Below are 17,839 nucleotides of genomic sequence, written 5' to 3'. Positions count from 1 at the left end.
GGCTGGAGAGGAACCAAGAGGAGGAAGCCTGCTTGAATGGAAGGACTTTTCACAGGAGATGGGCACACTGCTCTAGGCACCTATCCACATTTTTAGATGCCTACATGCTTCCATATGCTGTATTCCAGTCCAGATTCGTAACTAACCCTTCAAATTCTAGGTCATGCCTGATGACAGCTTCTAATTTATGGCTCCTGTCTCTTTTTCCTGTTTTATTTTAAGGAAATAGAGAACACATTTCAAATAATCCAGTACCTGAGGTGTAGGTACACTCATATCCTGAGTCTCCAGTGTTAAATCTGTTTTTCTCTACACTGCAAGGCAACATGTTTTTGTCTCCATGTCACTTGCCAACTGTAAGCAACTGGCCTCATTTCTTGGCTTTCTGTCAAAACAAATTCTGTCAGGTTGTATTTATTTGTGTGTTCTGGTACAGCTGGCAGTGAAACTGCTTTGCCTGCCAGCATTCTTGTTAAAATTCCCACCAGCTGAGTCAAGCTATTTCACCAGTACACACCTTGACCAGGCTCTCTGGCATTTTTCAGAAAAACAATTTTCCAAATAATGGGAATACCTGGAGAGACAGTTTAAAGACAGACACTGAGAAATAAAATTGCTCCCACTCTTCTGATACTTTGAAAATTAAGCATACTAAGCTTCTGGCCTTGATCACAAGCACTTGATTTTTAATGGAGCCTTGAGACATGGTTGAAGAATCTGACTGCATTGGTTGAAGAATCTGACTGCATTCACAGAGTTATGAAGAAGATTGCTCAAACATGACTGACTGCAAACCTAAGTATGTGAGACTGTTAAATGTCAGCACTGCTTATGAGGCCTTTAAGGATTTTTTTCTCAGAAATATTTAGCTAATGGTCCTTCCCACTGGCTGAATGATTCCTTTGGGCACCATCAGCTGTTCTGGTACTGGGAATCAGAAGTTCAGACTGCTCAAAAACTGTTGGGTCACTTTCCCCTTCTTACACAAGGAAAGCAGAACAGTGTAAAGCCATGTGAAGATTGCTGGATTGTGCAGATAACCCAAGCAGTGTGGTAATGGCCAGCTGTGGCCTTGATTCATTACAGTAAGGTGTGGTGTTACAGGTGAAGCTCTGGAAATTCAGCATAGTCCCCATAACACAAAACAAGCTGGGAGATGTATAAAGCTGTGGCCAACTGAAGGTGGATGATCACTGTAAAATCCATGGGAAAAAAAAATCCATCATTAAGACTCCCATTTTAATGGCATAAAAATCATAAAAAGCAAAGAAACTGCTGAGTGTGGCATGCCAAACCATAAGCACCTGTTTCTAAGGCCTTGTAGAAAGGTAAGTGGTGGTGGCAGATTGAATGGCAGGTTTAAACCCTTCAGGCATGTGGACACAGCTGACTTTTGTGGATCATGTTTTGAGAGGGAATAGACTGGCACAGCCAGCGAGATTTCAAATGAATTGCTGAAGATGTCTCTCTCTCTACCTCTCTTCCTGACTTATTACCTCCTTATACATTTTGTTTCTCCTACCCTACAGTTCCTGGATGGGAGAGTTGGGGAAGGTCTGTGCATCTCTCAGTGAGGATTCCTGGTAGCTAGGTGGGGTATTTGGGGCCTTTGCATTTGGAAAGCCAAAGGACATATAGAGTATCTTGTTCTTTACCACTAATCCATTGCCAGGGCTGCAGACAGGAAGGGCCCACAAGTATCACAATTTCTTATCCATGTCTTTGTGCACAAGGAAGTCAAAACACTGTTCTACTGCCTAAACAGCTCTGTGTATGTACTGGAAGTGAATTCAAAGCCAGCAAGGCAAGACAAAAGTAAGAACATAGCCAGGGTAGTTTGTGACTAATAGCTACTGGCACTTGACCCAGTTTTTATTTACAACAGATTCATGGGAAATCTTCTAGGCTTGTTTCAAAACAATGCCAATTAATAAATTTTAGAATTAGCCCTACATAGTTGAACAAGTGAGAAAGATTAGATCATATACCAGAAAGTCTCCAAACTGGGAATTTCTTACAGTCCCTGAATTTCTAAGTCTAAAAAAATGTTAGTGACATAGTCTGAGTATACCAGTAATGAAATGAGATTTCCTAATGTCTTGATGAAACGTCTCTGCTGAGCCCTGGCTTCAATGGGGATCTAACTTACAGAGTATGTTCTCAAGGGAGATCATAGACTTATAGAACAGTTTGTGTTGGAAGAGACCTTTAGAAGTCATCTAGTCCAACCCCCCTGCAATCATCAGGCACATCTTCAACTAGATCATTTTGCTTAGAGCCCTGTTCAACCTGGCCTTGAATGTTTTCAGAGACTGAGCATTGACCACCTCTCTGGACACCCTGTTCCAGTGTTTTGCCATCATCAGGATAAAAAATGTCTTCCTTCTGTCTATTTTGAATCTACCCTATGTTAGTTTAAAGCCATATCCCCTTGTCCTATTGCAACAGGCCCTACTAAACAGTCTGTCTCCATCTTTCTCACAAGTACCACCTATAAGTACTGACTGTCTCAGCACATGTTCATAGGAGAGGTGCTCCAGACCTTTGATTGTCTTTGTGGTCTCCTCCTCCTGCTCCAGCATGTCCATGTTCTTCCTCACTGAAGACCTCAGATTTGGACACAGCATTCCAGGTGGGATCTCACAAGAGCAGAGTAGAGAGGCATAAGCACCTCCCTTGACCTGCTGGCCACCTGCTTTTGAGTCTTTAGATATGACACCTTAACAGACTGGTTAAGGTGGCAGATCTAAAGATCAGATCTGCCACCTTAACCAGTGGCTTTTTGAAGGTTTTTCAGTATTAAATGAATGAGAGAACTTTAGGAACTCACTTGGAAAATCTGTTTCAGAAACCATTCTGAGCAAACTGTTCTAGTGAAAAGTGTCCCTGCCCACTACAGGGAGGCTGGAACTAGATGATCTTAAAGGTCTCTTCCAACACAGACCATCCTATGATTCTACGACTAGAACTGATCAGCATGTCCATCATCTTCCAGTGAATGCCTTGATGTGCATTCTTCCTCTGCCTAGTGGATTTGAAACTTATTGAAATGCCATTTCCTAAACATGGAATAACATTATTCTAACTCTGAGTTTATATCATTTTCATTATTATTTTTGGTGATAGCTATGATAAGATGTCTGTTATTGTTCTGAAGAAGAATACCATGTGCTTATTCTGGCTTTCAGTTTGTGGAAAAATACATTGAACTCCTCAAATGTTGTTTTTCTCTGGAGACAAATTACTTGGCATATATAAATGACTTTGTTTCCTACCCCAGTTTATGGACAAAAGTTTTTTATCTTTAAAAGGACAACCAGAAGCCAAGAACAAAGTGTTATTTATGATTCACGTTCTGCCTCCCAGTTAACTCTCTGTGAACAAATATTTAACTACAACAATAAAACTACAACAATAGGTGACTGCTGAGAAAGGGATCTGGGAAGTCTCTTATACCCTCTAACTTCTTAAAACCCTGTGAAGATGAAATCTCTGATTTTGGCCTCCTGTGTCTCCTATGTCAACCTGAAATTTCAAAAGCCATGGTCATATGTTCTTTTTTACCTTTAATGTTCCAGTAATGCTTTTAAGGGCGCTCACTGGGAAATAGGGGTATGGGTTCAACAGTGTCCTTCTTTCCTTGGTCTGAGGAGATTTCTTTTTGAGTCTCTTTCCAAGAGACTGCAATAACAGACAGGCATACCCCCCCACTTCTTATGAAACGGCTGCTGCTATGCACAAAGAAATGCAAGAATCCCAAAGAGCAAGAGAAGTCCTGATTCTCTGGCTTAATGCATGGTTTCCCAAATGTCATTTGTTGGCTACCACTGTTGGAAGCAGCTTTCTGTTCTCTCCCCAAGAATAAATTCAGGTCTGTAAACATCATCACCTGAACCATTTCTCCCAGGCCCAGCTCTGTTTGCCTAACTGTATTCCCACCATTCAGCTACACAGCTCCATCACTCCTTAAGACCCCCCCCAAAAAATGAAATCTCTGTATATTGTCCTCTACGCCTTCTCCATCCTAAACTGGTTCTCCAAACACAATGCCCCAGCCATCTAAGGCACATCCCTGTCTCAACAACCCCATTCCTCTCACCTTCCCCAAATGACACTTCTCCCATGGTCTATTCAGAAATACATGTCCCAGACTAATTAATTTCCTGCAGGCGTATGAGAAGAGCAGCAGGGGAGGTCTGGGAGATGGAGACAGCTTCACACATCAATAAGGTACTGGCCAGCCACTGACAGGAGCAGCTGTGTGAAGGTTTTTACTCTGATTTGTAACATATCCTTGACACAGGCAAAACTAGAAATTGTTGAGATTGTTTTTGCATGTCTTACACACAACACAATGTGGGAATATCCAGCCTACTGATTCAGACTTTCATCTGGCAAAGGACAGGACTTTTTTCCAGTCCTTGATCCTTAGGTCATGTCTGCTTCTTATCCATCAGCTTTGTGTAAAATGCATATGCAGCTTTAAGCATGAAGTCCCTCCAAGCTGTTCCCTCCTGGCTAAGTGTTTAAAGTTTTCTTCTCTGCCAAGAGCTTTTTTGTCCCTGATTTAAGTCCCATGAAAATCCATGAGCTTTATTCGAGTTTGCTCAGTAGTACATCAGAGCAAACATCACTGTGAAGTTTGTCTGGTAGCTAACAACTGCCTTGGAGTTATCACTCACTGCTCAGCATTCATATGGTAATCCATTTGTGGAGACTGCTGTGCCTGACTGGATGGTAAGGTTTTATCAAATAACAACAAAAATAATAGTTTGGTTTCTGCCAATTTGATGCAAGATGTCTAAAATGAAAAGCAAAATGTATATCACCAAAGATAATTTTGGAGCATTATTTATTTCTCTCCAAATATAATATTTACAATTTTTTTCTGCATTATCACCAATACCATAAGAGTTTATAATTTTCCATTCTGTAAAATAAAAGATTCTTCATAAAGACTGTGTATGTGTACATGGATGTATATACATATAGGTTGATCTTTGCTGAGCAGATCTGACCATGCCATTCATGTACCAGTTGAAATATCATGAACTGCAAATAAATGTAATGGCTTGGGGCTTTAAATCAGTTAATGCCAATCACTATCACAGAGGGAAGAAAGAGATCAGCAATTTCTAGATGAAAAGGCTCTGCAGAGGGATCTGAACAGGCTGGATTACTGGGCTGAGGCTGGTGGTGTGAGGTTCATCAAGGCTAAGTGCCAGGTCCTGCAACCCCAGGCAGTGCCACAGGCTGGGGGCAGTGTGGCTGGAAAGCTGCCCATTGGAAAAGGGCTGGTGACAGTGACTGAACACAAGCCAGCTGTGCCCAGGGGGCCAAGAAGGCCAAAGGCACCTGGCCTGTACCAGCACTAGTCTGGCCAATAGGACCAGGGCAGTGATTGTCCCCCTATGCTGGGCACTGGTGAGGGCACACCTTGAATCCTGTGTTCAGCCTTGGAACCCCACTTCAAGAAAGACACTCAGGTGCTGGAGCATGTCCAGGGAAGGGCAGCAGAGCTAATGAAGAGTCTGAAGCACAGGTGCTGTGAGGACTCCCTGCTGAGGGAGCTGGGAGTGTTCAGCCTGGAGGTTTGGGGGAGACCTTATCACTTTCTATAATTCCCTGAAAGGAGGTGGTAGCCAGGTGGGGGTCAGTCTCTTCTGCCAGGGAACAAATCATGGTGTGCAAGGAAATAATGTCAAATTGTGGCACTGGAGGGTTAGATTGGGTAGCAGGAAATCAGTCTTCACAAAAAGGGTTGACTAGCATTGGAACAGGCTGCCGGGGAAAGCAGCAGAGTCACCATCTCTGGAAGTGTTCAAGAAACGTGTGGATTTTACATTTTTAGTGATGACCATGGTGATGATGTTAGGTGGATAGCTGGACTTGATAATCTTATCTTACAGGTCTTTTCCAATCTTAATGGTTCTATGAGTCTATGATTTACTGTAAAAAAGAGATAGACTGCATTTCACAGATATTTTTCTCAATCGCCCATTCCATTTTTTCTTTTTCTCCCCACAGAAACCTGTCGATTCTGATTTCCTTGAATGCTGTAAATTAGCTCTGACGGAATGGACAGCTCCAACAAAAAAGCCCACACAAATTTTCTGAGAAGACAGCAAAGGAACTAGAAAAAAACAGGTTGCCTTGTAGGTTCTCACCTGACCCTTGATTGACTCTCTGCTAATGCAACACTAAATTTAAGACACCTTTGTATACCAGGTACTGCAATTTCTCAGCATGTCGCTGTTTCTACAGTTACTTTTTTGTACTATCCCACTATACAGTGGGATGGAGAAATTTAATTTCCATCCAATCGTTTATGAAAACGCCCAAATACCATATATAAAGATTAAACCAATTTTCTTGCAAGATATTGTGACACAGTTCATTGTAAATGACAGCCCAAGCCAGGCTTAAAAAACTCAACCTGTTAGCAGCCCATTCACACCCCACCATCCCCTGCAGGGCAGGGCAGCTGCCTGGCTCCACCTGAGCGATGAGGGTGAAGTGTTTATTTGGGCTGTTTCCAAGGAGCACTGAACCTGTAGCTCTCGAACTGCCTGCCATCCTTTCTGCAGCTTCAGCAAGTTTCTGCTGCAGTTATTTAAGCTGGAGATGCATTTGCCACCATAAGGGCAAGTTTCAAAATGAAATGAAGGTGTAAGCTTTATCCTTACTACAGGCAGATGCCTCTAGCACAGACTAACTCCCTCCAGGAAGAGGGCTTTTATCTGTAAAGCTGATATAGGGACCAAAGACAAAATCAACGTTGCAAAGGTCGTTGCATTGAAAATATCCAGATTATTTTTTCACGCGTCACCATTTGGCCCTAAAAAGCTGATATTTGCCAGTTACACTGTGTCAGACTACAGCTGCTATTACTTGAAAGTGATACAGCAACTTGTACAGTGCCCAGGAAAAGCTCCAACCCGACAGACTTTCCTCCTTGCCTCCTACATGGATTCTGGTAACACAGAAATTCCAGGTTCAGGTCTGCACCTCTACTTGTGCATAATGCATCACAGTGTCACACTTATTTGCATATTCAGAGCCATTTCCGTGTGACTTACTAATTTTTCCATGTCATACTAATTTTTTTTTTCCAGATCTGAGGATGTTTGTGTTGCTGTACATTACAAGTTTTGCCATCTACACAAGTGAACAACCTCTTCAAAGCCAGACCAAAGGAGAAAATTACTACACCAGATATATCTGCAGCATCCCAGGTTTGCCAGGCCCTGCTGGCCCTCCTGGAGCCAGCGGATCCCCAGGGCCACATGGACGCATTGGTCTCCCAGGAAGAGATGGTAGAGATGGCAGGAAGGGAGAAAAAGGTGAAAAAGGGAGTGCAGGTATTGAATATTTGTGTAAACTAACACAGTAGTACAAGAAAGCAAGACCTGTCATCATCACTGTTATACTTGTATATCTATATCTATATCTATCTATATATAGGTGTGCATATATATATATATATATATATATATTTATTTATTTATTTATTTATTTATTTATATATGATGAGTGTGTGTATGTGTCTGTGTGGGTTTAGGTGTGATGCATATATAAATATAGTGAGAGTATGCACATATATCAGTGTAAAGAAATGTAAATATGCAACCTTTCATCACACAAATGCTAAGAAAAAAATTGGAAAGAATGAACCATGTGTGGTCTCAAATAAATAGTCCCATCTGTGCCATTAGCCAGGCATAAAAGATTGGCAGGTGCTTAGGTATGCACTAAAAATGCTCTATTTTTAGGAAATACTTAGTGCACAAGTATCACTACGTGGGTAGTCATGCTGCTGTCCCTGCCATCAGTAGTGCCTGGTAGTTCAGGCAGTACTACATTGATTACATATAACATTCTTTAATGTGTAATCAAGACACATGAAGATAAGTAGGAATTACTGGCATTCCTTTTGCAAACTTACTAGAAAATTGTGGAAGTATTTCTAGAGTATTTTGAAATTCTGACCATGTTTTTCTTGTTTGTTCAGGCACACACAGTAGCCCACACAATCATTTACTGAGGTGATATGTGCAACAATTAACTAACTTAAAATGTTTTTGAAGGTTTAAGAGGAAAGACTGGGCCATTAGGACCAGCTGGAGAGAAAGGAGACCAAGGTGAGTCTGGTAAGAAAGGACCTGGAGGATTGACTGGTGCCAAAGGTGAAGTAGGTCCAGCTGGACCACCTGGACCTAAGGGAGATAAAGGAGACCGAGGAGAGCCAGGAGCACCAGGGGTCTGCAAGTGTGGAAAGATAGTGCTGAAATCTGCCTTTTCTGTTGGCATCACCACGAGCTACCCAGAGGAAAGGCTACCAATTGTATTCAATAAAGTCCTCTTCAACGAGGGGGAGCACTACAACCCATCCACAGGAAAGTTCATTTGTGCCATCCCGGGGATTTATTATTTTTCTTATGATATCACCTTAGCAAACAAGCACCTTGCCATTGGGCTGGTTCACAATGGCAAGTACCGGATCAAGACTTTCGACGCCAACACCGGCAACCACGACGTCGCTTCTGGATCCACAGTGATCTACCTTCAGCCAGAAGATGAAGTATGGCTTGAAATCTTCTACACTGACCAAAATGGTCTCTTTTCTGATCCAACGTGGGCAGACAGTTTGTTTTCTGGATTTCTCTTATATGTTGATACAGATTACCTTGATGCTTTATCAGATGAAGATGAGCTCTGAAGCAGATGGCAAATGACATTCAAACTGGAGATGCCAGCACAGGATTTTATTCATCTGTGTGGGGAAAACAAAGTTGAAATGAAAAAAAAAAATCTGGGAGTTCATTCTTGCTTTGATTGGAACCAAATCTGAGTAAGGATGTTTCTAGACTCTAGGATGCATTTTTTAACAAACAGCAGGGATATCAAAATGAACTGTAATTAACATAAGACTGCATCACTCCAGGACTGACTCTTCCTTAAAATTACATTTATAATACTATTTAAACAAATTTAAGATACTGTACATTGGATTTTATATAAAATGTATTAACTTGCAATTAAGAATGGCTATTTTGTATATTACATTAAAGTAAAATTGATCAATTCACTGCAATATCATCTTTGGTCATTTTAAGACAGGCAATACATTTAAAACAGATGGGAGAGGAATAAAATAGGAATGACTGTTTCAGGATGCCCTTGCACAGGTCACAAGAAGAGTCCCATCTGATATTTACACCTACAAATAGCATTCATAGCTAACCAACCTCACATTCATACTAGCTGAGGACTACTCAAGAGCAGCCATAAAAGCCTAGAACAAAGCTATCAAACATATAAAGAAATTAAAAGCTGGAAGATCTGGAAACTTGGAGATAGTCAGTATCCAGCGGGTATTTTCAGAGTAATTCCAAGTGTCTTTGCTATTCTTTAAATGCTATCTATTATTTTTATGAGAAATGTGGAAAAAAAGTATAAACTTTTTGCTGAAGATAATTGTGGATGCCCAAAAATGACAGGACAGTAATCACTAATCAGAGTAAATTATATGAAACTGAGTCACACCATTAAAACAGAAGTTATATTTCAGTATGGCCAAATACAATGAAATAAATGTAGTCACACAAGAGATGAAAACTGCATTCAGCAAATCAATGAACTTGGAAAAGGTACATGGCACCTCATGGATTATCAGCTAAACAGGAGTAGTAAAAGTAGGCTGTCGTTAACACCCTTTGGATGTATGATAAGTGGAATTAAAAGTAGAGATGGATAGTGGTTACCTAGGAAGCAACTAATTCTCAGTATTTCCAAAACTTACTTGAAAGTTGCAAAAAACGTTTATACTTCTATTCATGGTGCTTACACAAGACATGTAACAAGGTCAATTTACTTTTCTTGTCAATGAGGTTAAGAGGTGATTTAAACACCACCTGCACCCATCTGGAGATAAAATATCTGGTAGTACCTGGCACTTCCTTCTATGAGACAGGAGCACAGCAAGGTCCACTGGTGAGAAACCATATCAATCCACACTGGAAATGGGGAATCCATTTTACCAGTGGCAGCAACAATCATTGTAAAAATATCTAGGAACATCACGTGTTCTCTAGCATTCAACACCAGTCAAGACTGGCAAACTTTCATTGGGTCCTCTTACTTTCCAACAATTTACAGTCTTTTATTCATCCCAGATGTACAGAGACCTGCTATTTCTAACAGTTATTCCAATCATGTTAAGTGTTAGTGGTCTGTGTTGCACAACTCTTGAACCCACTTTAGTTATGACCAAGGCAGGTGGAAATTTCTAGGTTGTTTCCGTGTGTTTGATGGATGAAGGGAGTTACAACAGATTAAGAAAGTGACAAGCAGACACACTGGCACAAAGGTGCTGCTGAGGTTGCAGAACCAGCAGAGCAGTTATGTATGGAACATCAGCCTGTGCACTCTGTACCCATGGCCTCACTTCCTCCCACATCAGCATTCATGGCTGTGAGTGCAGCACTGCTGCTTTATGCAGTGAACAGGTGCAAAGCCCTGACCACAAATCAAACTGGCAATGCTTGTACAACCATTATTTTATTTGACAGTGAGAGATGTCTGATAGAAGACAATAGTAGATTATTTTTCTAACTAGACACCTAATTTATTAGTGTCACACAAGGGCTGCTTTCTGTGAAAAATATGGAAAAGAACACTTGGAGATTCAGTTTATCACCCTGCTGTACAATCATTTATACATCTGCAAATTAAGGACAATATGAATGCAAAATGCAGTCCAATCATAATTTACAATTATGATTGATGGTGATGCCTCACAGCTATCAGAGCCTATCTGAGGCACAAAGACCACCGGCATGGCCAGTGCTGCCTGCACTGAATTCCACAGGACAGAACAAGGCCCATGACTTCCAGGAAGCATAATTCAATAGATGGAGGACTGGACCCAGCAGATATATCATGCAGCAAAAGCAACTAAAATAAGTTTTTAATTAGATGATTATCTTATAAATATGGAAATAGGTTTATGACATTTGAATCAGTATGAAGTTTATGTTAGGAGTAACATATTAGTTTTACTAGAATTAGAAAATCTGATAAACCCAGCCTTAAGGAAAGAGGATGACTGATTTTCTCCAGACTCCACAGGAATGTATTGTAGTTATAACACATCTGGAAATTTTCAGACAAAACTAATTTTTCTCAATTAAATAGAGAAAATATACAGCTTTATAGTGAAAAATAGCTGGTTGCAATCCTAACTATAAGCAAAGTGCTCCCATGTAAAAATCTGTAAAAACGAATCCAATATAAAAGAGGTATTTCAACCACACCCATGCTGAAAATGACACCATGGGAATAAGTAAACCAAGAGTTACTGCTTTCCTTTTCTTAGCAATTTTAGATTTATGTTAGTACAATTATAGAAAAGTAACATTAATTTCCCAAAGTTTTCCCATTTGGATTCTACACTTTTTTGAACAGTTTAATATTTTGGCATGAAGAATTAAAAATAAGTAATTCTGTTGGATTATTTTGATAAGTTTTGGCAAGAAAAATACTTCTGCTACACATATGGACGACATATGTATACAAGTACCATGTGTCCCTGCCCTCATTAAGGGTCTCAAGACATTATCTAAAGTAAATCATTGCTATTGCTAGTGTATGATTTGAAAATATATCAATTTTGATGACATGATATTGCATTTGGGGTATTTATCTGTCTACATTTGAATTTATATGGAAAATATCTTGGGCTGATGTCTTCCCACAATTCACACCAGTACACGGGGAGGTCTAGTTGGTTTCAAAATATTGTAGGAGCAAAAGACCAAAATTTCTTCATTATCAAATTTGAAATTAATCAATGATTTCTACACAATAAATTGGTCATTCTACACATGCCATAATGACATACAATAAAATTAGTCATCCAGGTCAAATTAGTCATCTAGTCTCTGCCTACAGTCCACAGAAAGAAGTGTCACCAGGAGAAACTGCCAGGAGGAAGAATGCCTTTACTGCAGTACCAGCTCTTGGGCTTCCTGATCAAGGCTGCAAGAACTTGTACAAACCTCAAACCATCAGGAAACCACCAAACAATATTAAGAGCATCAGTATTCCTGAGATTCTTAGGTAAAAGTATATATATATATTCACTTGGCATATGTGTATGTAAAGATAAATAAGTAAAAATAGAGTTATTTGAAACAAAACAGCTGTCCACAGTCTTCTACTCTTTCAGACTTTCTTTATACTTGGTGGAGTGACATTAAGGAGAAAGTTAGTCACATATTCTACTGCTGAATATTTTTAACCTAGATAATTAATTAAACATTTATCTACATTTTCAATTTTTTAATGAGTATGTCACATAGACTAAATACTTTCATTTTTTTTCACTTCTGGTATTCACGTTCACATGGTTAGGCTGTTATACAAATTCTTCAGGAGCAACAGGCTCTCAATGTTTTACAATGCTGAGACAATAGAGAGGAAACAATTACTAATGGATATCAATGCTGAGAACATTATTGACATTCTTCAAATCTTTTTAAATCTACCTAACACCATTTAGGTACTATTAGGATAAGCAAAAATATACAAAACTGAAAGCAATTTATTTAATTTCCTACCAAGGATATTACATCAGTTGTTGCAGCTCATTTAATACTCTATTTACCTTCCACAGCTCACCCACTAGGTTCTGTTCATAATCATACACCAAGATATTTACTGAATAAATTAGTTTTCACTGATTGGTTTATTTATTGATTTACTTACCCATTGGCATGAAATTCATATTCAGAATAATTATACTAATGCTGTACTAAGCAGTTTGGTCAGCAGGAACTTCAGTTGTATGTGGAAATGGGGCTTGCCTTGGATAGGTCATTCAGTAGCTGATGAGTCCCATCCAAGAAATAATACATGAAAGTAAACAGGAAAAAATAGAGCTGAGAAAGAAATATACCACTATCTTTACCAATGAGTAATGCTTTCAAAAAGCAAATTAGTCCTTTCAGCATAAACTATCCACACTTCAGCTCAGGGAGTGTTTAGAGGTCATATACATTTTTCTGTAACTCCTCAGGTCAACACTCCCAACTGAGATTATATCAGCATTTCTGAATGTCAGAGGCATAATTCTTCCTCACATCCACAGGAAGAAATTTCAAAATACTGTCACAAAATCCTTGGTCACTGATACCTGGTTTTGTCTGAGCTGCATACATCAGATCAATTCATGAAAGTTACTAGCTAAGGGAAAAGAAAAATTAATTAGACATATTATACATGTATCATTAAATAGCAAATATTCACAAAGAGAAAGGTGTCTTGAATTATTTGGCTCATATCCCTCAATTTTGAGTATAATTTTGGTATAGTTTTGGCAGCTACCTGCTGGAAGAGCTGTAAGGAGATTTTTCCTCCACGCAGGTTGTTCTTGCAGCAGCAAGGATTAGTGTAAGATTTCTCTTACCTGACTTTAATTTCCAAAAGTTCAAAGAACACTGTGTGGGTTAAATTATTTGTTGGATCTCCTGTTACCAGTGTAAAGAAATAGGAGGGGTAAATCTTTGTTTGGATGACCCTGTATTAGAGACTTATATTAAGAAAGAAGGAATCAGGAGGTACCTGCATCTAAGTTACTAACCTAGGGTAGCCTTTAACTTAGAGATGGCAAGAGTTAAATAAGATGTCTGCTCTTCAAGAACAATCTGCTAAGTGGAAAAAGTGTCACAATATAATTTGGCAATTTATATGTCTCAAAATTAGAAAGAAGATGTGAATTGATGAGAAATACCCTGATAATGATGGAAGTGTCCTATTGGCAGATCTTCCATAAAGTATTGCTTGAGTCCCTCCTGGGACAACTTCAACTGAAGTAACCTGGCTGGTCTCCAGAGAATTTTGCAACATATTAAGATGGGCTAGCCATCCTCTCATGCCTCATGCCTCAATACACAAAAGTATATAAAAAATGACATTTTTAAGGATACTTAAGTTAATCCTGGAGTGATTCTACTTACACCAAAGTAAAAAATAATAAATTTGTTTCCTTTCATTTTTAAGGAACCTGTCCTAAATCCTAAATCAAATAAAAAATCTAAGGCAGAATTTGTAAAATCATCTCTGTGGTAAAATAACCTTGTTTATGACATCTTAACAAAGGGACAAAAATACTGACTTCTTGAAAATACAAATGAACCATGGTTCTCAGTGGGCTGTAAGTGATTTTTTTACAAGAAGAAGGTGGGATTTTTTAGAAATTAGTGAATTGCATGAAGGAAATGTAGGAGCAGTGATTTTTCTTTTACTACATTCAATGAAGTGTTATCTCTAGGCTCAGAAGAAAGTGAAAAAGACTTAAAACTTTTGAGCTGAACAACAATCTCTTTCATCATCTGAAAACTTTCCTACCACTGATGTTGATTTCCCTTCCATGCACCACCTGCCTTCACGCACATTTTGTCAGACATTCTGATGTGTGAACACAGACTTCTAAACTGCATATGACAAATTACAAAAAATGGATTTTGAGATTTCTATCATGTTGGAGTAAGGTGTGATCAGTTTAAAAATAATTAAGATGAGCAGAGTGTTCTTTCTAGTTTGTAACCTCCCTAAAACTGGGATCACTGGAGGGTTGCACACAATACCTAAATTCCAACTCTAAGAAGACAGCAACATGTACTGTTATTCTGTAAACGCTCTATGTGGCTGGTAACACTTGCTGTTTCCCTTCTGTTGACTTCACAAATTTTGACTTTGATTCTAGGCAGGAAATAAGAGGTGTATATGGCAAAGGAAACCTTATATTGTCCTCAAAGCCAGTGACATACCTCCAGGGCTCATTATCCACTGCTGAGTTTTAAAATGTTTTAACTCTGAACTAAGGGTCTATGATGCCTCTGCCCACTCTGGGCCATCCTGCACCATGGGCACTCCAAGCTGCCATCTGCTCTGCCTGTTCTAAAAGCCAGCCTTGACCATCATTGACAGAACAGCAATTAATGGCCCAGAGTGCCAGTGTCACACCTAGCAAAGCAGAGCAGCTCACACTGCCTTATGTGCAGCACGCAGTCTGCTGCCCAGTGTGATCAATGGCATTAGGCTGGCCATTTTTCATAGAGCTGACCAAGATAAATGGCTTGTTCTCCACCCCAGGAAACACATGTGGTTCAGATTGTGTATGTCTCCTGTGAGCAGAGTCATTGTACTGACATGTGTTTTTAAGCAGCTTTCCATCCTGTTAGGCAAAGGACTGACTACTCCTTTAGGGTCTCATAGTAATGTTCCTACATAAATGCTGCTCATATTTGTCCATAATTTAAACTGTTTGTACAACTGTTTCTGATACTGGAGTATATTGTTGGGACACAATTAGCAAAACAAGATCTTGAACCTGAGTTCTTGCCAAAATTTTGTATGAATTTTCACCCACTGAATCATTTCCACAGTCCCACATGCAGTGATTCTTAGCAGATAATAGAGATGTGTGCTGTGCATGTTACCCTAAGAAACCTGTCCCCCTATTACATATCTTTCCCTTTCCTGAAAGCTTTTGTCATATCAGATGTTTCTAGCCACGACAGTTCCTCTTTCTACAAGTAAAAATGCATAGCCCTAAACTCTTTTAACTATTTACTTCTTCCCATGGTTTCCTTCTCAGCATAGTATTCAGAAAGGAGAAGCAATTTATCCATCTCTTTTAATGTGATTCCAACCACTAATACTTTGCAGTAATAGACCTTCAGATGGTATAGGGACTGTTTATATACAGACAATTATAAATAGGTCCAGTAACTCCATTTAGTATTCTCAATTTTGTTTACTCTGATCATACTAGAGATATTAATACACATGTTAACATAAGATATTGTTTTGTTAATAATTCAGTGCAGCAGAAAATACTCCTTTCCAGACTTGACAGGAAAGTTATAAATTCCTTTGTAGCTACAAAAATTAGGGATGGTATATAAGACAATTCACATTTCTACAAACCATCTCACAGCGCTGGCATTTCTGCCTTCCTAGCATCAACATAAACTGGTTGTAAGCATTTAACAAGGAGATAAACCATCTCTCCTCTGTTTCTCCAACAAGGGCTTCAAAAGTGTGATTCCTTTTAAGCAGACTCTAAAACAACTATCATAGACTTCATATCCCTTTTTTTTCTGACACAGAAATATTAAAGTATATTGATAACTCTAGGAAGTTATGATTTTTCTTCTTCCTCTGAGCACTTACTAACACATTTTTTAATCCTGGGGTGGCAAAAAGCCTGTTAGCCAATAACAGCTTCTGAGAGATATCTTTTTTAACTCTGCTATGTGTCCTGTAATTTTTCCCCCAAATAACAAGCTAAGAAGTTTGCTGAGGCTGATGCTGATTTTTAAAGGTCCCCTGTAAAGAATAATGCAGTCTTGGTCCCTTGATGCATCTCCAGTAGTTACTTCAAGTACTTTAATGCATTGGAACACAGAGAGCACCAGCAAAACAACTGGCTACTAACCATCAGCTTCAAGGATTTATCCTTACATGAAGTTTACAGGGATTTTTTCAGAGTAAAATTTAGGGTTTCTAAACTAACCTAAAAAAATATTTACTTGCTGGAATGTTGTCATATAGTCTGAATTAGAGGTTTAACATCTCTCTTTAGTCAACACAGTGAACCAGTCTCTTCCATAAATGATTGGTATTTAGGAGTCACTGCTCTGTTCATACAAATCCCAAGGTCTGTGCTGCTCTTGCACTTACTTTAGAAGCAGTAGAAAGAAGTTGAGTCAGATAATTTAACAAAGTTAGATACTTAAAGTTAGGATGAGTGACAATTTTATTGTATTTCAGCCTGAAATAACCATCCTTGACCCTGTAAAATATACTGTGGATATTTGCTTTTTAAAATCACTGCAGTAACTGAAAATGTCTGCTGGAGCTGCATCCTCTCCATATTTTATTTATGATTTCCCTTTTACCATAGATGAAATTGTTTACAAAAAGAAGTTTGCCAGAAGTGTTTTAGTGGTTTAAGCAGGAAATCTGACTCTTTCTCTTTAAAAGCACAGCTGGGGTGCTGCTTTTAGGGGGAGTGTGGTGTTTGGCTCTTGTGTGTGATCCAAGAGCTGTTGCACAAGAAAACCCAGGTAGGAAGCAAACATTTTTCTTAAGCTCTGTTTCAGTGTCACTGCATTTAATGTACTTTCAGGAATGAGACAGATTTAAGTAACACAAAATCCTCAAAATTATTTTCTAGGTACTTTTGATGCAATAATTTTTTTAAAGAGCAATGTGAGAAGCTTCTCTGTGTTCCTGTTGTTAGTTTTCAGTGCTTGGAAACCACCTCTGAGCTAGTGGAGAGCTTCATAGTTCTTCCATCCAGTTGTTTATTACATTTTAAAGTGTCTGTTATAGTACTTAACTTCAAGAAATGCTACCAAATTGTTAAAGAAAGCTGCCATAAAGCACTTCTTCGATGCTGTCAGTGTTCCACATTTACATGTGCCTTTAGGAAAGACTGTTTAAATCTGATACATAAAGCCTGATATGAAAAAGAGATTTATGTGCCAAGTGATAAAAAGGCTGCTGCTCCTTGCAGTGCTGTGCTTTTTGTGCTGTGGAGAGGGGCTTTAATGAGCCTTGCCAGCAGCAAGGAAATGTGGCCATTTTTAGGTAGATAACCCTTAGCCTGGTGAGAGATACTGAGGGAAGGGGTGCTGAGGCAAGTGCACAGGTGGTTAGGGAGGGAGTTACATTTCTCTAGGAGAAACACTTGCTTAGGGTGAGTTCAGCTCCCTGTGCTAGTTGACACATATCAAGAAATCTGATAATACTTGAGGCCAGTAGTTGC

The 17,839-nt window shown here is 39.2% G+C and overlaps 1 protein-coding gene across 3 annotated transcripts in view; it reads left to right on the top strand.

Annotated features, from left to right (window-relative positions):
- The window catches only part of LOC132326642 (complement C1q tumor necrosis factor-related protein 7), a 114,441-nt gene that overhangs the window by 41,525 nt on the left and 55,077 nt on the right, over positions 1-17,839 (top strand). For 2 of the 3 annotated variants that reach the window (XM_059845142.1, XM_059845141.1), the window contains exons 2-4: positions 6,028-6,228; positions 7,116-7,361; positions 8,088-12,200. In XM_059845142.1, the coding sequence (XP_059701125.1) occupies positions 7,124-7,361; positions 8,088-8,719 (870 nt within the window). In that variant the 5' untranslated portion in view covers positions 6,028-6,228; positions 7,116-7,123 and the 3' untranslated portion in view covers positions 8,720-12,200. Of the gene's footprint in view, positions 1-6,027; positions 6,229-7,115; positions 7,362-8,087 lie in introns of those variants that run through there. The other variant, XM_059845143.1, reaches the window with a different exon arrangement.

Source organism: Haemorhous mexicanus, chromosome 4 (genome assembly GCF_027477595.1).
Source record: "Haemorhous mexicanus isolate bHaeMex1 chromosome 4, bHaeMex1.pri, whole genome shotgun sequence".
Classification (NCBI taxonomy): domain Eukaryota; kingdom Metazoa; phylum Chordata; class Aves; order Passeriformes; family Fringillidae; genus Haemorhous; species Haemorhous mexicanus.
The sequence above is the reverse complement of the archived record's forward strand: the minus strand, read 5'-3'. Positions and strand labels throughout refer to the sequence as shown.